Genomic DNA, 23,723 nt, shown 5'->3' on the forward strand with positions numbered 1-23,723 from the left:
TTCTTTTTTAATGGCATTGCCTGGCGGAAAAATTTAATTGTTCCACAATAATTTTTGCAAAAGAGCAGCTGTTGTCTGCTCAGCCCGCGTCCAAATAGATATATTTAGCTGGAACAAAGGCAAGACATTAAACGTGCTCTGTTTATATTCTTTACAGCTGGCACGCTTACTTTTTATATCTGTTATTAGGTGATATAATTCACGTAAGTTAACTTCAAATGTGGGCTGGCCGTATCAAACACTGTAAACCTCTCAGCGCGTTTGTAAGCATCGTCTCATTGTGAACAGTTGACATTTGCTCTCCTCTGATAGACGAATAGGCTCCCAGGCCATTTATGAAGGCATTATAGATTAAGAGGGGACGAAAGATGCATTGCACCTTACCAGTATTCACATCCAAAAAGCATCAACAGTGCTGAAAGTAACGTTCAGTGGCAGGGCACGGTATTAGGATCGAACTCCAAACGTTTCGATTTGTTTGATATGTAACAATTCAGCCAGAAATCTGCATTATATTTATTGTCTAACCATGGCGGCTTTTTTTCGGCCAACACTGTTTAATAAAATTTATAAATATCATTTAGTAGTCACTATTAGTAAGTTAATTCAATTTGTAACATAATGTTGTAAATGTAACACGTTTCGAACAGTGTTAAGCTATACCTCTAGCCAACGAGGATGTTAACTACGGACGGGAGAACTAGCTCTGAGTATAGACGGAGGAAAAGCTTTTTGAAATGACCCATGGAACCATATTTTATTCTAAGGAAGGGAAACTTACATTTGGATGGCCGAACGGGGATTTCAGGCCCGCAGCATAAACTTAATCATCAGTCTTCCAATAATAAGTAAAAATTATTTTCACTTATTTCCTGTTAACAGCATTGTTTCAAAAGTTGATTAGCAAAACATTTGCTGAGAAAGATTCATGTCGAGTCTTTAAGAGAGTATTTCTTCAAGAACAAAGCAGAGGTTAAAAGTACGGGGGGACATTATTCTGATAGACCAACTAATTGTCACTAAATGCTGCACTAAATTTCAAACTGACAAATATAAGTGACACTATTTTTAAACACACTCTGTAAACACTCGCCGGCCGCGGTGGCCAGGCGGTTCTAGGCTCTTCAGTCCGGAACCGCGCGACTGCCACGGTCCCAGGTTCGAATCCTGCCTTGGGCATGGATGTGTGTGATGTCCTTAGGTTATTTAGGTTTAAGTAGTTCTAAGTCCTAAGGGACTGATGACCTCAAATGTATTGTGGGACTTAACATTTGAGGTCATCAGTCCCTTAGGACTTAGAACTACTTAAACCTAAATAACCTAAGGACATCACACACATCCATGCCCGAGGCAGGATTCGAACCTGCAACCGTAGCGGTCGCGCAGTTCCGGACTGAAGCGCCTAGAACCGCTCGGCCACAGCGGCCGACGAACCACCAGCACATGTAACCAGATTCGTTGTTATGATTGTATAGATTTTTAAGAAGAGGAGAAGGACGAGACTAGTTTTTAACTACCCGTCGACAACGAAGTCATTAGAGATCGAGCGCGAGCTCGGATTAGGAAATCATGGGGAAGGTACTGGGCTGCACCCTTTAAAAGGAACCATCCCGACATTCGCGTGAAGCGATTGAGGGAAATCACGGAAAACCTAAATCAGGATGGACGAATGCGGATCTTTAAGAAGGTGCCGGCAGATCAAGTGCTGATGCTCTGAACACTTCTTAGGTTGGTGGCTCTTATGCAGAGTAAATGATGTGAGGTACAAAATTATCCGTTATAGTCGGCAGTAAGTCAGTCAATATAACTGCTAAATTAATGAAACTGCGAGCAGTTCGCATCGCCAGCATTCAATACTGTATTCCTTTAACTCGCCCACTCCGCATTCGTTATTGCAGATCTTCACTGTACCTTACGGTTCACATTACATAATGTGCTACATGTCGTGCTATTGTCAACCATAGAAATTTCCTACTTCCGTGAAGAAGCAAATAAAGCTAGAGCCTAGGAATCACATTCATACGATGCACCGCATGATTCATTTACCTAGAGCTATCTCAAAATAAGCATCAGTTTCTTTCAGATGAATCATAAAGTTCTACTACTGAGATTTTCTTTGGTGTTTTATAAGACGTCTGATTACTATCCAAGGACCAGGGGTAACCACAACAGCTTATACGCGTTATATTGCGATGATGGTTATGGCTCATTCACCGCACGTCTTTTAACCGAAGCTTATTGCACTGAAGTAGGTCAAGCGGCAAATGACGTGAGCAGAAGCAGTTCAGGCGTACCTGGATCGCTGCATATGCTTCCACCACAGGTGAAGCGAAGAAATTACGTGACGTGTAATGAAAAAAATGCAGAAAAACGCTTAGCTACATTTATTGCATGTTACCTCTTAGCCAATGTTAGTTACACGTCATTTTTGTTAAACAACCAGACATATGACAGAGGCATACGTGAGTGTTGCAGTATTTAATATAACTACGAATTTATGATGCAATAAGAATGAGAAAGAATGGTTAAAGTACGTGTGAGATAGAGTACTAGAGAGTTAAAGAAGAAATTGGCAGAGAGTTATTTGAGGATTTTTCCCATAATTCGGGTAAGCTGATTTCGGGAAACTTCGGAAAACCTAGATGATAGTGCCTTTAACCACGGAGCCTTCTGGCTTGCTTTTAATGGGTGAGTCTTGTACTGGTTACTTCCTGTCGAACATACGCGGACACTTAATAATATTTGAAACTAACTGCAGAACAGGAAGAAGCAAAATTCGCATAGCCATCTCTAGCATTCTGCTATTGGCTGAAGCTTACAAACGCATCAGAAATCCGTAACAAATACTAGTCAACAATGAACCTGTCTTTGCGCACTAATATGAGGGGAAAAGAGGAAATACACCGTGAGCTAAGGACAGTCCACCCACCCTTAAATAATACAAAGATAATTTAGTAATTCAGGAGGATCAGATATGAGAATGGGAAGATGTAAAAGAAACGTCGCAGTGCTGAACCTCGGAGAATTTACAAAAAAAAAAGCGGACAAATAGGAATAATAATATCTGAAAGGAAGAAAATCTTGTCTCTCTGAATTTATTTTTACGAATGTATGATATTTATATTAATTATGGGAAGAAGGAAACTGCATCAATGTCCCTATTGTATAAGTCATAAAAAATTTTAGTAGAAAACGTTGATAACTGTAAATGACATATGCGCGCAACTCCAAGAAGACCATGTAAAGTTTCAAGCAGTGGAGTCTAAGGTGCAACCTGTGTGTGAAATCAGTGATGTTGTCTTAGTCGAATTCTCAAATGTACCCAGTCTATCACTCATCTCTTGAGAATAATATTGCTAGCTTGACGCAGTCACAAATACAAAAGGTTCGGGAATAACTCGATCAATATGAAACGATATTTTTCAATTCAGTCTTGTTCTCAAAGAAACTGATTAAACGGCACTGTGTATTGAAGACGTTTTAAATCGTAAATTAGGCTTCAATTTCCAATAGCGAAAGGCTGAGTGTCAACAGTATGTAATGACAAGATCGTGCACCCATCTTTTCCTATCTGTGCTCGTACTCCACAGATTCAAATTTGTGCACTGTGGAATTCGCTGTATTTAATTTATTGTAACAGATAACCGAATTTGGCTTTACAGCCATCATCATATTTTAAAAAATTAGCGGTTCAGAGTCCTGTGTGCAAAAGTGGCCTCATTTAATAATCAGATCTGTAGTTTGCCTGAAGCGCACATCTGCGTCTGTTACTTCATCTACGAGACTATCGGAAATAAAATTGCACTTTCGCTCCTGTCAGAAAGGTATGAATATTTGAAATATTTGTCGCAGACTTGTTCTTTTCTTTATTCTTCATTAAGAAAACGTTTGACAGTAAAAATTGTACTCAAAAAATTTTATTGTTTTTGTGGGTGCCAACGATACTATTCAGACTGTGTGTCGCAGAAAACAAGCCTGCAATGCTGTTCCCAGAAGTTGTTTTATGAATATATTTGGCTGAGCCTTGGTTTCAGTAAGATGGAGAAATCTTGTATTTAAAAATTCCTAACTGTCCTTTTGTCTACCGGAGAAGGTTCCTCAATGGCTGAGGTGCACTAAGAAAGAGGATAACGTCTTTCTTACTCTGCTGACGCCAGTTCAATGAATCTGTACGCCGATTATTGAGTAAGAAAACTTTATCATTCATGACTATATGGAAATACGTATCGCGGAAATGTCAACTTGATACAGTCGGCAGATAAAGAAGAATCTAATCTAATAAGACCAACGTTACGTACATTAAGGCTATTGCTAATCATACTAATGTGACTTTTCAGCTTATGGTACAAGGTAATAATTCTAAAAGAAAACAGTATTACTCGTGTTGTAAATAAAAACTGCCTTTTCTTGATACAATGTATTTTATTTCTTCCAGACGCGTTTCGCGTTTTACTTTAAGGCATCTTCAGTGGAATCTAGAATGATACAGTTTTGTTTCGATATGCGATACTTGTAGAGTATAAAACAGTTCAAGTCTTGTTTTTTACGTAAGTAAGTGATTAATTACAGTTATTCGCTTTCGTGGCTGACATCTGCGTTTCTTGTCATCTTGCCACCCGCTGGAGGTCGCACTATAACTTCACTTACGAAAAATATGCACGATTTCATGTTACTAACTTTTTTCTTCACAATTTACGTATTTTTTGCGCTAGTTGCTGTGCAGCCGTATTAGTCTCCTGTCACTAGTTGTAGCTATTTTAACGAAAACTGTGATTTAAAAAGCGAATAACTGCAAATAATCACTTATTTACGTAAAAAAAGACGTGTACTGTTCTACAAACAGTTCTACAAACATCGCATATCCAAACAAGACTGTATCATTCTAGATTCCACTGAAGATGCCGTGAAGTAAAAGGCGAAACGCATCTGGAAGAAATAAAATACATTGCAATTACATTTTTGTTTACAAATCGAGTATGTCTGTGCTTGCTGCGGATGATGGCCACGCTAAAAAACTTGTGTGTAAAACAGTCTTGTTTGCAATAAAATGATTATTTTTCAACACAGACTTTTTTCTTTTTCAAATAACTTGTAACAGTTACTAAGGTGATTTCACATACAACAGAAATATTCAGATACGTGAGCAGTGGTAACGTGTTGCAGAGTTCGTGACGCTGTGAAGCGGCGAGCGTACGTACCCGAGGAGGAAGGTATGGCGGCGTGCGGGCTCATGAAGTTGAGCTTGGTGCTGTGGTGGTAGCTGGACATGAACAGGTCCGACTGGTACTTGTAGGCCGCGGGGTCGGCCGTCGCGGGCTGCGTCGCCGCCGCCAGGCCCTGGAAGTCGAACTTGTAGGCGTACCGCTTCCCGTGCACCTTCGTCATGATGTTCTTGTCGTAGTAGTACCTGCCGACACCACACGGGCAAAACGCTGTCACTCGCAGTTTCTGCTGTGCAGTCCAACAACTATAGGCACGACTGCGTTACTGTCGCTGTCGTGCGACATCCTCCGATATCTGAATTCTTTCTGGAGAAACATAAATCTGAAATTACTGTATCAGCATATCAAAGACTATAGTTTATGCAGTGGAGAAGAAGCGTTGGAGAAAGTTTCGTTTCAATCATCCTGTCGTGTTATACAGGGTAGAGGAAAAGGGCATGGTAAAAATGTCGGAGCAGGTTACACGGCATCGAATGGAGCAAAATTTTCCAGATAACAACAGGTCGGAATTGCACGGCTGCGGAGATACGGCCAAAGGACAACAGTCAATCAGCTACGATCGCGCGGACGTTTGACCAAGAGAGCGTGTTCGGTTGCGTCCTAGCAGTGTGAGGTGGTTTGGGTGCGGTGGTGTCCAAGGGTGGCATCCCTGTTTAGCACCACTGGGCTCTTGTGTGTGCTGTTCTATGAAATTCCGCATCTAACAGACATCAGTACCCGTGAAGAGCTGATATTAATAACTTTAGATCACGAAAATAATTTTAATTTGCTAGAGATTTTCGAAGGGCTGTGATAATCATTTTGTAATAAATGGTTAACTTTGTGACGGTGTTGGAGTCAGAAATTTCGAGATTTTCTGTAAAGATGTGGTTTGCATTGAAAAAGAAAGTTTAAAATTTACTTTGTTCCTTTCTTTTTCACCTTCGTCTGAGGTGAAATAAAATATCATTCGTGCTCTCTGTACATTATCAAAAATTCAAAACGTTGAGCTATTCTAGGTAATTATTTCACGTTTCTTATCCATAGTCTTTCGTGGCTGACGAAAAAAAGGAGTATTTAGGAACAATGCGTTTTTCATGAATTCCTGAATTAACTTGGTAGACATAATCACTAAGAAAATCGTAGAAAGATTATCAATAGAACAGCACTAATACTAATCGGAGAAAGTGTTATGAGTGATGTTAATTTTTCTAATCAGTTAGAAAATCCGCTGAAGACTATCCGGGTACTGAGCAGCCCTCAACAATTTCGGACGTCATGAAAAGAGTTCTCTTTACAGTGCGCTAAATTTAGTTATCACCCACGTAACAGCAGAGACAGGATTCATTCATTCGAGTGTGCCGGAAAAACTTAAAATGCGTCGGATTCGCACAAAATTTTGTGCAATCGTTGCTGGAAGATGATTGGGGACAAATAGACGCTTCAATAAATGAAGATCTATCGAACTCTACTAACGGATATAACAGCTACCTCAAATACATATCAAATAGGAATGAAAGACAAGCCTGCTAGAATGATGTGGAAAACGATGTAAAGTCGTACAGTTGCACTTAGACCGAATGGAGCTCATCAAACATTCTCACAAGCGATAGTGATATCTGTCCCATTTGTCTGACTGCAGTCGTGTTTTTCACATAGAAAAGGGAAACAATGAATAATCAATTTATTCAGGAGGTGTTTGATGCTCACGGAGGAGAAATTGGGAAAGAGACCGCAAACAATTTCCACCAACTGCTGGTTGTTCCGTTAGAACAATGTTCACCTAAAGTCAGCGGCTTTTATTCGTTAGTGTTTTGGTAGGAAGCCTGTAATTCATGTGCTTAGGTTGCGAAATTTGACGCTATTTGGCACAGTCAGATTTCATTTTGATTAGTCTAATTACGTTTGAAACCACCATCGGAGGACGTTGATACAGACCGTAGGTGCAATTAAGAAAATATCGATGCATGTACTTGTGACCATCCGACGACAGATGTGGAACGCATTCCAACATTGTAGGCACCGCTGGGAGCGCCGGCCGGAGTGGCTGAGCGGTTCTAGGCGCTACAGTCAGGAACCGCGCGACCGCTGAGGTCGCAGGTTCGAATCCTGCCTCGGGCATGGATGTGTGTGACGTCCTTAGGTTAGTTAGGTTTAAGTAGTTCTAAGTTCTAGGGGACTGATGACCTCAGAAGTTAAGTCCCATAGTGCTCAGAGCCATTTGAACCATTTTTGAACCGCTGGGAGCGATGTATAATCTCTGATACACTCTTTTTTTGAAACTAATAAAACTGATTAAGTTTCATAATCTGCTGAATTGTTTGGTCGCTTAATTCTTCCACCTTCAACTTTCCATGTTTCGATACCACGGTTACAATCTCCCGTAGAAATATTGATATATCTGTCCGTAGTTGTTAGGCCCGCATCTACGGTATAACAACCAACCAAAGGTGCTTCAACATGACACAGTATCTTCTCCATACGATACATGGTACTGGACTACAGCAATAACAGTGGCCCGACAATGACAGCGTGGATTATGTTATCCACTTACATCTTTCTGGTTCAACAGATCCGCCTTCCATACAGAGACGTGAAACAGTTATTTTCCACAGAGTGCGGCTATATGAAGAATAGTGGTTTCTGAAGAAGGTCCCGGCAGTTGGATTGAAACATTAAATGCTGAAGACGGTCAAATGACACGGAAAAGCAACTCCGTAGATATTACGTGGACTGAAGCACCCACCAGAATTAACATGCTTACACAATATGATAAATATATGTACTCCGCAAATCAGCGTGCATTGCATGATGTAGACTAAAATTAACAAATGTTATCGATGAAACTTCCTGGCAGATTAAAACTGTGTGGCAGACCGAGTTTCGAACTCGGGACCTTTATCTTTCGCGGACAAGTGCTCCACCAACTGAGCTACTCAATCATGAGTCACGACCCTTCCTCAACGATTTACTTTCGTCAGTTCCTCCTTTCTTGCCCGTGAAAGTAAAGGGCGTGATTCGAATCTCGGTCGGGTTCACAGTTTTAATCTGCTACAAAGTTTCGTATCAGTACAGACTGAAAATTCGTCCTGGAATGTTATCGATTTTCTTTCCTGTTCCATTCACGTATTAGGCAAGGGAAAATGACTATCTGTACGCGCTATATGCCTCTGTACGTGTTCTGATCTTGCTTACTTTATTGTCATAGTCCCTACGCGAGACATATTATCTTGCCAGGTAACAGCAGAACTAATACTCGTCTTTCTTCCAAGGATTGCCATTTATGTTCCCCAACCATTTCTGTTACTCTTTTGAACAGAACTGTACGTATCCTAACAGCTCATCTCCGAATTCTTTCGATGGCTGTTGTCATGTGTACTTCGTTTTTATTTATTTATTTTATGTCGTTTACAGAGGTAATCAATTCCATTCATTCAAGTATAAGACATATATGTATTAACAATTATAATAAATTGGAAAAAATAAACTTTTATTATAAATAAAACACAAAACATACTGAGTGTTTAATCGTGATTAGAATATTTAAACATTAATTAAAATATAGTTTTCATAGAGTACTTCAGATCACAGTGGGTGTCTGCTACAGTGCGCTGTCCAGTGAATTGGGCCTTTCAGTTGCATCAGCTCTTGCTGCTAGCACATCGTTATGCGTCCAATGGAATCGTTGACACTCCGATACTGTGTGCTGTATTGTTTGTTCCGGAGTGCTACAGTCGCATTTAGGGCTTTCAGCCATGTTCCACTTAAAGAGCACAACTTTCGTTCTGGTATGCCCCGCTCTTATTCCGATCAGACAGCTCCATGCTTTCCAAGACATACGCATCCCTGGAAGTGGTTTCGTTGTATCTGTGTAGGCCGTGTAGTTGTAGTTCTGAAAGGATGCCCATCCTGATCTTCATTGCTCTTTCAAGTCATATGTAGGTGGAAAGTTAAGAGTATTATTTATTGATAGATCATTGGCGACTGTGATATCGCTGATCTTGCTCCACTCTTGAGTCACCTGTAGTTGTCACCATGATGAGGAGGAGCAATATTCGAGAGAACAAATAGCTAAGGAAGAGTGTGGATTTGAGAGTTCCAGACATTAGCTTCATTGTATCGTTAAGGAGTACATCTGCCTCTTTGACCTGGAAATTTCTACTCCATACAGGAGAGCAATAATCAGCAGGAGAATAGACAATTGTTGTGCTGCTAAGCGTAGTACCTTTGTGTGTGCTTCTCAGCAATTTATCTAACGAAGCCATTTGTGGTTATCAGTTTTTGTTGTGTGATTTCGAGATGCTTCTTAAAGATGAGGCAGCGACCTAGGTATATTCAAAGACACTTTGGGAACTGATTGTGTTTTACACTTCTACAATAAACACGTTCAGTTCTGGAATCCGCATACTTCAGTTTTCTGAGTGTTCACTCACAACCTCCGCTCATTAAGATATTACTTTTGGGTCCTAGATTATTACTGAGTATTCGATCGCCTTGTTCACAGTCCTTAGATTGTGTGGCTATCGCCATGTCATCGGCGTAAGAGAATTTTTCGCTGGAACATCAATTCTACATTGACTGAAGAGAAGTGGGGTTAGTACCGATCTCTGCGGTAATCTGTTTTTAATGCGGAAGGATTTGCTAGTGACATCTATGATTGCGACTTTGAAGCAGCAGTTTTTATGCATATTCTCCAGCAAATTTATCATTTTGAGAGTGGAACAGTTTTCTTCATTTCGAGAATCAGGCTAACATACCATACGGTTAAGCTACTGTTAAGTAAATAAATGCCACAGACGGTTCCAGTTTCCAGTTTTCATTATATAAGGTTGGGATCAGAACTTGCTCACAACAGCTACGCACTATGAGGAACTCTGCCTTATAGGAAGGGACAGCACCATCAGTGTGTTGGTAAATTCTGTTAAACATTAGCGTTTCTAACAGCTCATAGTAGACACTTCGCAGTGTTATAGTACAATAGCTTTCTGAGTCATCTTATTGTTTTATGGGTTTTACAATGGCAAGCGCTTTCGATATCTTCAACTGCGTAGAAACTTGGCTGGTGCTGAAAACATCCAGGTAGAACTGTAGCGGTTTTACAGCCTTTTCTAGTTCGGTTCCTGTGAATGTAACAGAGACACTGGTTTGAGTATACAGTTCATTTATATGCCGCTTTACCTAATGTTTGAACTTAGGGACCAGGAGAACCTTTTCTGCTCGGGTTTTTATATACAGTAGCGCTCAAAAGTATTTTGCACAAAGCAGTAGTTACAATTACATAAAGATAAATGTGAAACAGAAAACAACTGCCAATGGATAAATGAAAAGTATGTGATTATAATTCATTTAGTACAAAACTAACTACATTTAGTTCAAACGAGGTCATCATATATCATAACAGTAATGACAATTCTTCTCGCTCAAAAGTAATTTGCAGGTCTAAGTGCGTAAGAATAAAACAAAACCATTTTGGAATCTGAAGAAAAAAATCAGTATTTGAATGCATGCCCATGGGCTTTGATCGCAACAGCACGTATATTTGCCATTGAATCCACAAGCTTTTATAATACATCAATTAGGAATTTTAACCAATCGTCCAATAAGGCAGCAGCAAACTTATCTTTATTTGAATAGCATCTACGACGAACACGTCGGTCGATCCAATGCACCCCAGAGGTGTTCAACGGGATTTAGATCCGGAAGAGCAGTTACCTGAAGCATCATAGCTTTCAAAATTTTGTGAAATACACTGACAGGCAAAAAAATCTCAATATCAAGAAGGAGTTGTGCGTCATAAACTAAAGCTGGTACGCGTGTTTCTACATATGAAAGACGATGTCTCTTCAAATTTCGAGACAGTCGCGTAAGAGTGGCGCTGGTAGTACCATTATGAGGACTCACATCAGGTTTCCGTTAAATACAGGCCGTAACAGTTGTGAGCATTAGTTACCTTTGAGGTTGGACGTGGCGAGTTGATGATAGTAAAGAATGCCTTTAAGGGGACAAGGAAGCCATTATCAGCACCTCACTGAGTATGAACGAGGTCGTGTAACAAGACTAAGGGAAGTTGGATATTCATTCTGCGATACTGCAGAAAGACTTGGCAGGAATGTAGCCGATGTACATGATCGCTGGCAGTGGTGGTCACGAGAAAGTAGGGTCGCAAGACAGCCGCGTGGCATTAACGAGAGGGAGGACTATCGTGTTTGGCGTATGGCTCTTGTCCATCGCACTGCATCTGCAGCTGCAGTATGAGCAGCAGTTGACACCACAGTGACGTACGGAACTGTTAAAAATCGGTTACCTCAAGGACAGTTCCGAGACAGACGCCCTGTAACGTGCATTCCAGTGTCCCCAAGCCGCTGCCATTTGCGACTTCAGTGGTGTCAAGAGGGAGGTCATTGGAGGCCACGGTGGAGGTTTGTCGTGTATTATGATGAAAGCTGGCTTTGCGTCTGTGCCACCGATGGCCGTTTTCTGGTTAGAAGAAGGGTAATTGAGGGCCTGCAAGCAACCTGTCTGTGTGCTAGGCATACTGGGGCTATGGTCTGGGGTGCGATTTCTTATGACAACAGAAGCGAGCGCATGGTTATCCCAAGCACCCTGACTGCAAACTTGTACGTCAGTCCGATAATTCGACCAGTTGTACTGCCATTCATGAACAGCGTTCCAGAGAATGTTTTCCAACAGGATAACGCCCGCCCACATACTGCTGTTGACCCAAAATGCTCTACAGAATGTTGACATGTCCCTTGGCATGTTCTATTATCAGATCTGTCTTCAATCGAGCATACGTGGGATATCATCGGACGACAACTCTAGCATCACCCAAACCAGCATTACTCGTCGTTGTATTGAGGGCTAAGTTCAACTGTCATGGTACCCCACCCAGCAAACTGACGTCCGGCACCTGTACAACACAATGCATGCACGTTTGCATGCTTGCATTCAACATACGGAAGATTACACCGGTTATTAATGTACTACAATTTTACATTTGCAATGGGTTATATCGCGTTTACATTGAAACGGGACTGTATGTACCGTTCCATGATTAAATTCGATGTTTTGCAATTGTACCTTCTTAAAAGGACAGCATCATCGATAGATATTCACGAGTGCAGCCACTTGCCGTTCTTCTCTCAATCGTAACGCGGCCCCACCTTGGGTGAAATGAAACTCCCATGATATAGGATGGAAAATTGATTTATTATGTAGTAGAATATTGCTTTAATGTTAATATGTTCACGCACGTGACATATCCTTTACAACCTATTCCCATCTTTCCTGAAGCGATGTCAGCCATTAGTTTGGAAGCAGGCAACTCTTGGTAGACTGTAGTGGTGCCAACTTAGTTTCCTTGGGCTTGATTGGCAGAGATCGACCACTGGCAAAACTTTGTCAAAGAGAATGTGAGAACATAGGGTTTAGCGGGGAGAGGTTGGTGAGGCTACCCCCTCCACAGAATACCAGAGGCTCTCAGGAGCTCCGCCATGGTAAGGGGCTGTTCTGCGAAGAAAGGGTAAGCGAGTGGACGTACCTTCAGAATATCCATCTCGATTGGTAATGGAAAAAGGTATTGGAATACTAGCTATTTGTGACCAACCTACTCTTTTTCAGCCCAGCGTCGAATAGGCAAACCAATGATTTCGCTCATGGTTATTTTGATTATTTTCTGTTGTATGGTTTTTGTGTATTGAAAGTGATATATGTATGTCTTTGTGTTCACGCCACGTGGTAGGCAACGTTAGGCTTGGATAGCGACATTGTCCATCTATACGATAGAGTTAGGTAACAAACCGTGTGACTTTCAATTTATTTATGTGTGTTAGGAATTTTGGAAGGGTTTATTGATTGTTAATGTGTGGTTTCTGTGTAATACAAATAGGGGCCAAGTGCTCCACGTGTGATGAACTAGTAATGAGGCAGCTACGCTCGCCTATAGAGAAACTTGAGTAGAAGCAACAGATTATTTAAATAAACTGCTACCGACTCACGGTAGAGGCATTTACACAGTTAGAACCGTTTGATTAAAATCTTGTAAGCATGCGGAAAGCCACTTTGAACCCACGAGGTCATAGCCACGACGTGAACATGCAGTATCCTTTGATACTGGCTAAATTCTAACTGAAGTTGTTATACAGTACAGAACAGGAGTATAGAAAAGAAAGCTTTATCGTCTAAATGTCAAGCCGATCTTTGTCCTCACCCCATTGGATGCCAGTATTGAATCTGAGCACTAGCTGCAAGTTTGAGCTCTTGTCTATCCTGTCCTATGTGTTTTAATATTAAAGTAGCGGGAAAATTACTAGTGGCTGATGGGATGCAATCCCGTCTTTTAAGAATTCCACCTTTCCCAGAAATAGCGTGCGTGTTGCGTGCAGTTGTGTAAAATAATAAGAGGCCTCACCTCCACCTAACATTATATTAAATTATGAAAGAAATAAAGCAAATTTATTCAGAATAACTTCAGTATGCTATGCTTGAACAAACCCGATACCCCTTTAACAATTATAAATATTAATGGCACAGACGGCCAATAGGTATGCTGCGTTCTATGACTCCTTCACTGATCCCTTCAAAAGAATCCGTTGCGCATTATTCGTGTTCAGTATCCACACCCATAGAGGGCTGTAATACAGATGAAGGAGGTTTCTGAGAACCTATGACAGAAAAAAGTAAAATGTCCCTAAACATACCTATAACTAAGGATAGATAATTTCCCCACAAACAGATAACTTTCAATGAAGGCAACTTCTGCCACAATCTGTTTCAAGTAACATACCCCAAGCGACGGTCCCTTTTGAACATTAACCTGTGATCTTGCAATGTTAAGCACTTAAATATGTTACATAGACAAGCGTATTCCAGAAATTTCATACTCTACATCAGTTGTTTCTCGGCGTTGTGATTTGTTTTCGTCAGTGTGCTTGTTCAGTGCTACGCCACTACGTCCAGCTAACGGGTGCCATCGTCGCCGCTCCGTCGTGAGCTGATCAAGACACGTGCCCCTACCGGCGGCCGCGCGGCCCCGGGCCTACGGAAGACGCGCGCGGCTGGCCCGTTGTGCCGGCGGCGTATCGGCGTATGCAGCGGAGCAATTTCCTGGCGGCGTCGCTTCCGTCGCAATTAGGCGGCCACCGACACCAGGGCAGGGCCGGCCAATCACGGCCGCTAACGAGCGCGCCGTATTTTTCGCGCCGTGGCTTGTTTATCTGCAGTTGGCGCGCGCCGCCCCCGGGAACGGCCGCTTCAATCCGATTAGCCCGGCTAATGGGCAATCAAGCGGGGCGCGGCCTGCGTCGGACTGCGCCTGGTCCTACGCCCCCGCGCCGTGTGCAGCCGGGCCAGCGCCCGCGCCGTGATGGACTTTTAAGTGCCACCTCGCGCTGCCACGCCACCGCTCGGCCGCGCGACTTATTTCGAGAGCGCGTGTCGCACAGGCAACTTTTAAGCCTTCGAGTGCCCCTTGCTCGACCGCTGAGACTAATAGCATCCGGATGCGACTGCTTCGTTCCCCGACCGGCGCTGGCAGCGGACGATTGGATGTCCGCCCTTTTAACTTTTCCCCTACGGAGCTTTTTTCCCCTTCATCTCCTCCATCTGTTGAGCATTCGTATCTGTAACATCCGTTTCGCATCACTGCTACTTCTTATACTCCTCTCTCAGGCTCAAGGAGACTTGTGTACGAAATGAAACATGCTATGTACCTGGAAACGATTTCGAATTACGAGCGGTGTTCAATAAGCAATGCAACATATTTTTTTCTCGGCCGGTTTCGGTTCAAAAAATGCAGAATTTGTTGTGGAACACCTTCAGCCCGTACAGTTTCATGAACTTTCGATAGCTAGCGGAGCCATGCGTAGCCTTCAAAATGGCGTCTGTAACAAATGGTGCAAATGGGTCTGAGCACTATGAGACTTAACATCTGAGGTCATCAGTCCGCTACAACTTAGAACTACTTAAACCTAACTAACCTAAGGACATCACACACATAGATGCCCGAGGCAGGATTAGAACCTGCGACCGTAGCGATCGCGCGGTTCCAGACTGAAGCGCCTAGAACCGCTAGGCAGTCTGTAACAGAGGTGTGTCCTAAACACAGAGATGTCATTGAGTATCTTTTGGCGGAAAACCAGAGCATCTCAAATATTCGTAGGTGCTTGCAGAATGTCTATGGAGACCTGGCAGTGAACAAAAGCACGGTGAGTCGTTGGGAAAAGCACCTGTCAACGTCGCAACAGGGTAGCGCAAACCTGTCCGATCTCCCACGTGCCGGCCAGCCACACACAGCTCCTACTCCTGGGATGCTGGAACGTGTGGACACTCTCATTCGAGGTGGTAGATGCATCACAATCTAACACATCACTGCTCAGCTGCACGTTTCTGTTGGTAGTGCTGACACATTCGTCCTCCAGTTAGCGTACTCAGAGGTGTTTGCTCGTTGGGTTTCTCGCCGCCTAACACAAGACCATAAAAGCAATGAAGGACCATCGTGAGGAGTTGCTTGGGCGTTTAGAGGCTGATCGTGTCAATTTTTTGTCGAACATCGTCACATGCTATGAAAAATTTGTTCATCACTTCGAACAGGGAACAAAACGGCAATCCTCTCCTCCGAAGAAGAAGTTCAAAGCCACACACTCAACCGATAAAGTCATGGCGATGGTCTTCTGAGAGTCGGGAAGGGTTGTTCTGTTCGATGATCTCCCTCATAGTGCGACGATCAATTCTGAAGTGTATTGTGGTACCCTCGGGATATTGAAGAAACGACTTCAGCTTGTTCGTCGCCACAAAAATACAAAAGAAGTTCTCCTTCTCTATGACAACGCAAGATCTCACACAAATCTGCACACTCAAGCAGAGCTCACGACACTTCATTGGACTGTTCAACCACCTCTACAGGAGGGACCTCGCATCTTCCGACTTCCATCTGTTTGAGCCAGTGAAGCATGTGCTCTGCGGAAAGCAGCACGTGGATGATGGTTAGGTTATTGATGCAGCAAGACGTTGGACCCGAAGTCGGCCAGTAGAGTGATGCAAGGCGCCCTCCCAGTAACGTAGCGTAAGACCGTCGCTTTGATCGGAGATTACGTTGAAATATAGGGTCTTGTAATCAAAGAGTAAGGAATAATACGGTATTTTGGGATCATGAATGAAACCAACTTGCTTTCAGAAAAAATTGTGTTGCATTACTTATTAAATACCCCTCGTATTTATGAGTCAAACGCGTCATTAATTAACCACTTGGGCTGCTTTGTTTCTCAGTCTAAACAAATCGCTAAAAACCGTTTTGCATCACCTACATTCCTGCGAATATATGACACATTAAATGCAAAGGATAGCAAGGAATGAACGAACAGAATTTACTGTGAAATAAAAACAAAGCAATAACCAAAACGAGGGCATTCTGTTCGAAAGTGTACATATGTGAAACCAAAATCTAGGACTTGGCAACATTCCGCAACGTGTTTCTCCAGCCGGTGCCGTGCAGTATGCTACGTTCATTGTTGTCGACGATGACTCTCCTCAGGACATCCAGTATCTGACAGGAGCTCGTGCGACGACGCACTCAGAGTTCCACTTGGTCCGGAAAGTGATCAGCCCCTTGCATGTTCCACTCCATTGGTTTATGCCCACTGGAGACGGTGTTCACGAGCTGGACGCTGTGTATTTGTGCAGTATCGTCTTGAAAGACGAACTCGTAGTCAAAATGTGGACTGCAGGGCTGGACAGTAAGTTGGAGGATCAAGTCCCGGAACTGCACGGCCATCAAATTACCCTCGATATTGTTGAGGGGAATCGGACACAAATCTTGACTGACTCAACTTACTACAGAAACCACGCTGCTTCATGTCTAAGAGGTACGTTGCGACTCCACACTCTTCTACAACGATCGTCAGATGTCAGACAAATATTGCAAATATTGCAATGTCAGTGATCCAGGTTCATTTTTACAGTTTCCTTTACCTGACTTGTTCGCGTCCTTTGTGCTGGGGGATTTGTACTCTTGTTCGTAACAAGCGACTGGAACCCAAGCGTATCATGTTAAAGACGATTTCGTACTGTTTGATTCGACACAGCCTCCCCCCCCCCCCCCCCCCCCAGTTGCCTCAAAAAGGCAGAGTGCAGTACTGTTGAATTCTTCTCGGGGTGTCTATCAGCCGTAATTATAGGCAGCAGCCATCAACTGGTTTTGTAAACCTCAGGCGACCACTACCAAGCTATTATTCAGTTTTATATCGAACAACATCTACTGAATGTTCAAAAGTCGTTGCTCTGGTGTGTGCCAATTCGGCGACGGCCAACTTCCCATGTTGGAACTGCCGTGTGACGCAGTCTGTGCCTGGAGTGACCCTATGACGTATGTTGACAGACAGAACCCGTGTACCAAGCTCCATTGTGCCGTCGATGGTTGGAGACAAAAGTGCTCCATTAAAATGCACTGAGAATGCGGATTCAGTTCCAGTTCGACTACACATGTCGCTGAACGTAGCGATTTTCTGTGATCAAGCGAGTGTTGTGTAAGAGGTTTCCGATTTTAAAAAACGCACACACACATACACTATGCAGTTCATAAACGTTTTTTCAGCAGTTTACGTACCGTCTTAACTGATGTACGAAAACTGGCAATCTCGATCTCTCTGCTACCTCTTTTCACTATCGAGTATATGCACTAGGCACGATACTGCAACCGCACCAATGACACTGTCACATTTCCGTGAAAAACAGTCAATAAAAGGCGTTCACGACTATTATAATGTTGTGCTACTGGCATTATTCTGCTCAGTGGATTGACTCTGTGTCTGACTGCCAGTACAAATGAAGACTACCCCACTAACGTAAGGGTGTACTATGACGTGGAATGAATCTTCCCCTCTGCAGCGGAACCTACGTTGCTCCAAAGCTACCTACCAGATGGACTGGTATACGATCCCTGAAACTTGAATTTTCGGGAACTGGTAGAAGTGAAGCTATAACAACTGATCGTGAGTCTCGCTTGGACAGCTCAGTCGGTAAGAACATTGCCTGTGATAAGCAAGGTTCTGGATTCATATCCCAGTCCGGCACACAGTAATATCATGTAGTTTGGAGAAGTTAGCACACGAAAAGGATGATCTTTGATTTTGTGAAGTACGTTAGTCAACTTAAACATTATATTACAACTACGAGGTGCATTCAAGTTCTGAGGCCTCCTTTGCCAGCATATGCGGCTGAACACACCTCCCTCTGGCCCTTTCTCGATGTTCATCTCCTCCTTCCTTTCCTCCTGTGTCTGTCCATCTCATCCTCCCACTGCTACCTGTGTATCTTCTTCTCCACATCCTCTCTGTCTCTTCATCTCCTCCTCCCGTTCTCTTTATCCATTTCCTCCTCCCCTCCCTCTGACTATTCTCCTCCTCCACTACCTTTCCATCTCTGTCTCCTCCTCTTCCTTTTCCAGCTGCTCACTACCTCTATACACTTTTCACCTGTCCCATGCGTCTCGCCCTCCTCACCCCTCTCTGTCCATTTCCTCCTCCCCCTCGCTCTGTTCATCCCCTCTTCTGTCCATCTCAATCTGTTTCCAGCTATGCTCTTTGGTATGTGTAGTCTCTGCAATACAGTTCAGTAAAGCAGGCTGATACTACTCCCACAACATGCCTACCATGCAAGGCAGGCTAAACACCAGGGACTTGAAAAAAATCACTTATTTTCCCTTGACATACTGACTGCTATACAATGCAGAAAGATAAAGCAGGCTGAAATTACTCCAACAAAACATGTGTATCAAGGAGGCAGCCTACATGTCAGTACCCAGGATACCATTTCTTGTCACTGATATGTAGGCTGCTATGCAAACCACATTGATTTGATAGGCCAATACAGTTCCCACACAGCTTGTCTGTCATGCAGGGCAGCCTGTATGCCCACGAAAATAGAAACACATTTTCGCCCATATCTTCCTCCTTACTGGAGCTAGGAGGTTATAACCTCCACAATTCTGATATGCATGTGGCTTGATCTTTCCTTGTTGATATCGACCCAGGGGTTTTGGAGGAGATCCTGGACATACACATATATACTCTGCTTCATATATATGACAGATTATAGCAACAAGTTGGAAATCATGTAGTGTATTTTAAGTCCCATTTTATTTTAAGTCGGAACTTGCTACTGCAAATGTTATAGCAACATCATTCAGCCTTGACATTAGTTACGCCACATACGTGAGAAAGTTTCACTGAAGGTTTGTAGACATACTAAATCGATGGTTATGGAGGCTCAGTTATCCAAAGCTTGTCATGTAAAGTGAAGTTTAATCCCATAGTTGCCTGTTCAGTATAGTGATCTACAGATTACAGTGAGTGGAACACAGTCAGTATAAAGAAAACGTTGTGGCATAGAAAAAATGTTATCCACATGTGTCAGCGTTTAAGGAAATGAGGAAAAGAAGGTACCTCTTTCCTAGAGACAATGAGGATTCCTTAAACAACAGACATGTTATATGAAACCTTACAGACATCTAGAATATATTTAATAGGCAAGCAAAAATGTCATAGAATGCTTAGAAAAATGTGTCCACAGCCCATGGTCTAGTGGCTAGCGTTGCTGCCTCTGGATCATAGGGTCACGGATTCGATTCCCAGCCGGGTTGAGGATATTCTCCAGGGACTGGGTGTTTGTGCTGTCCTCCTCATCATCGTCATCATCATCATTATCATCATCATTATCACTCGCGACAGTGGCTAGATTGGACTGTGAAAAAAATAGCAATGTGTAAAAATTGTGACTTCGTACAGGTGCTGATGACCTCACAGTTGTGCATCCCACAAACCAAACATCATCATCGTCATCACTTAGGAGGATGTATTACAGTTCTTCCTGTGTTGAAATTCTAAGAGTTGAACCGGTGCACTGAAGTAACAGCTACGAGTAATTTCCAGATAGCTTGCCAATAATAACTGCAAAAATCGAGCTGCCTCATGGGCGGCTCTCTCAGTCGCTCGTTCTGACAAACTCATCGCCCACAGAAAACAGTCTCTCAGGGCGCAGGTATAACGAGTCACAAAACAACGGTAATGAGGAAAGAACTCGGTCGGCCATAGGTACCCTAGCATCCACTAAATAGTAGTGGAAGCAACTGCACGAAATTCAGAAAATAAGCAAAATATTTTTCTTATTCATATGTGTGCATTGTATCATATATTCTTTTATTTAATGAAGACACTCAGTAATGAAGGTGATGGGTTAACCTCATTCCAATCAAAATTTGGGGGTAATGAGGCAGGAAACTGTGAGAAAAAGACTTTCACTCTAATGGTCATTACATTAATGAGATCGGTAACGAGAACTTTTAGAATTTTTAATGAATGGCTCTGCTTTGGTCATTATGGAAACTTTTTTTCTTTCAGGTGCCTTATGCGTATTCAGTGGATAAAAGGACCAACTCAGTTTTGAAAGGATTATTTAAAATGTCTAATCAGAACTTCGGATTTCCATACAAATCGATAAGCTTTTAGTGTTTACTGCGACATAGTGGAATACGTATTTTGCAGCAAGATGCAGTATTACGTACATCATACTGCACGTCAGTGACTTGTTTCAAATATAAATTAAGAGCTGTAGACATAAACTTCCACTAAATTAACGCGCTAATGATGACGACGACGTCTTTGCACACCCGACTGAGAAAAACGGTGAGACTCAAACAGCCAGTAGTACTATTAGTGACTAGTGCCACGAACTCAAGACATAGGTAAAGCAATATCTTCCCGTTGTTTGTTATAATTACTTACCTATGACTATAAAGGCAATGGTGTCGTTCATTCTGCGGTAACAGAGGCAGTATGCTTGGACACGCAAGAAATTGTTTGGCGTAAGGTCTTTAGGAACCTTTAGGCTTTGGTGTGACAGTACAGTAGGTCAGGAATTTTAAAATGATAGCCTATTTAATTTTCAATGACAGCTGAGTTTTACATAACGTGGAGAAAATTCTCTGGAGCTTGCAAAATGGTTCAAATGGCTCTGAGCACTATGGGACTTAACATCTGTCGTCATCAGTCCCCTAGAACTTAGAACTACTTAAACCTAACTAACCTAAGGACATCACACACATCCATGCCCGAGGCAGGATTCGAACCTGCGACCGTAGCAGTCGCGCGGTTCTGGACTGAGCGCCTAGAACCATAAACCACCGCGGCCGGCTCTGGAGCTTGCAGCCAATTCAAGTGGTTTAACAAAATCTTTCGGCTGGGTATTCCTCGGCCATTGTCAAATGTTTTGTGGCTGTAGCTGAATTCCTAATACAAAGCGAACATTAAAAAAACCAACAAACTGCAAGGACTGATTTCTCACTGGAAATGGAGGGAAAAAGGTCCTATGTATATGTGTCTGGAAATGCATAGTTTCCACGATAGATGGCGCTGACGAACGAAAATTCCTCTGGCCACATGCGGTATATTCCTTGAGTATTGCAGGCTGTGTGATTAACGCTGGGTACTGTAAATGGCAGAATGGTTCGGTATTCCAATCGGGGCGGGGGTCACGAGTATACCAAAGCAAGTACTCTCACAGACGCCAACCACATGAGACAACATTTGACTCCCGTTTTGGGCGATTATTTGAGCATGAGGCCTTTCAGACAGATGAACGTGCAGGGACGCGGCGGACTGTGCGTACACCAGATTTGGGGAATTGGGTTCTACAGGATTCTGAGACTAACTCTAGTACTAACTAGGCAAAAGGCCCACCAACAAGAAGTAGGCCAAAGTACGATTATGTGTTTCCTGCATGACAACCGCTACTATCCCATCACCTGCAACGAATGCAAGGAATACCAGCAGCAGATTTCCCTCTACGGGGAGGATTCTGTCGATGGTTTTTGCACCATACAATTTCAATTATGGGATTCCTGTCATAAGTCCTCTTTAGAGACGAAGCAACCTTTACCAGAACTGGCACCATCCATCTGCATAATCGTTATATATGGGCTCTAGAAAAACCTCGGGAAATGCTTGAGGCCTCTCATCAGCATCGGTTCAGCATCCATGTGTGAGCAGGGATTCTTGGCGATTACATACTTGCACCGGTCATTAATCCACAACGTCTCGAAGGAGGGTTCTGGGCTTCCTGTGGAATGCACTGCCTGGGCGGCTTGAGAGTGTGCCTTTGGCAATACGACAGGTTACGTTGTTTCTTCATGACAGAGGACCAGCCCGCTTCCGCATTACAGTTCGCCAACAACTTGACATCATCTTCCCCAGACATTGGACAGATCCTGTAGCATAGCTTGCTAGATCACCGGACTCAAGCTCTTTGGATTTTTACCTCTGTGGCACATAGAAGACGTTGTGTATGTTGAACCATTTCCTGATATGCAGACCCTTCAGCAACGTGTTCACAGTAGCTGTGACGCTATTCAGAGAGATGCCGAAACGGGCGAAAGTGCGGCAGTCCATGATGGGAGGTGTGAGCACGTACACTGCATCCTATCGAGGCCACTTTGAACGCCTGTTGTGACGTGGACGGGATGCAGCTCTGTACTGTGTTCCGGGACGATCTGTTGTCCTTGCACGCACACCGTGCATTTCCCGACCCATGTTAATAGGACTTTTTTTTCGTCATTCTCCAGTCAGGAATATGTCTGTGCAGTTTGTCGGTTTTGTTAACGTTCACCCTGTATAGCCGCGATACACCCTATGACTTCACATGGCGTCAAGGCCAGCGCCACATGTAATGTTTTGGTTGCAGGACCGCTCCGTCCGCTGCATCCTTTCGATGGCCGTGGCCGAAGCTGTGTGCAAGTGCAGGCCGCCGTCTTTATTGGAGGTCTCGCCAGAAATTTTTATCCCGATCGCTTATATGATAACGCTACCCGTCAAAGCTTTTTCCGTTTAACAACAGATGTTTCGTCGAACGCAATTAGGCGAGCATGTTCTGCTTCCGCTGATTCCTCAAGATACCGTAGGCGGAGACACCTCTCTTCATCCATACGGCGCCGTTCAATAGTCCGCACACTCTGTCCATCATAAAGCAGGCCACAACCATACCGTATTTTGTATATTCTTGTCGTCTGTGGTCTACATCATCTTTCATCGACAACATGAGCTGTGAACCTTTTGCTGGAAGCCTAAAGCCTGAATCGCTTTTATGCCTCTTTAGGAGCCGGCTAATCTTTCCGCTTGGATATGAAAACGATTATCATTTCAGTGCAACCCACTTATAAGTAATTCAACCTACATTCTGGACATACGGAAAGATTATTGTGCGGTTCTCTCATTCATAAATCGTGTTTGAATCTTGTTTGTAAGAAAACCTTGTGTAAGGTGGAGAAACGACTACCAGCAGTTGTTGGCATTCCACGACGGTGAGATCGTGGCCTGTCGAGAATACAGTTAATCGCTCCGCGGTATTACTACTCCATTGGTTTTAGAAATGTAACAGGAGCACCGTACTCAACGCGTTGCAGGATTTTAACTCCCCCATGCGACTAGCGCCCGCGATGACAGACATATGAGGACTGTTCGCAAAGTAAGGTACGAT

General features: G+C 43.2%; 1 protein-coding gene across 1 annotated transcript in view; it reads right to left on the reverse strand.

Moving 5' to 3' along the window:
- Nucleotides 1-23,723, reverse strand: part of LOC124712951 (transcriptional regulator ERG homolog) — a 290,618-nt gene that overhangs the window by 57,902 nt on the left and 208,993 nt on the right. Inside the window, exon 6 of the mRNA XM_047242911.1 lies at nucleotides 5,199-5,407. Coding sequence (XP_047098867.1) covers nucleotides 5,199-5,407 — 209 coding nt within the window. The remainder of the gene's footprint in view (nucleotides 1-5,198; nucleotides 5,408-23,723) is intronic.

Source organism: Schistocerca piceifrons, chromosome 1, assembly GCF_021461385.2.
Source record: "Schistocerca piceifrons isolate TAMUIC-IGC-003096 chromosome 1, iqSchPice1.1, whole genome shotgun sequence".
Classification (NCBI taxonomy): domain Eukaryota; kingdom Metazoa; phylum Arthropoda; class Insecta; order Orthoptera; family Acrididae; genus Schistocerca; species Schistocerca piceifrons.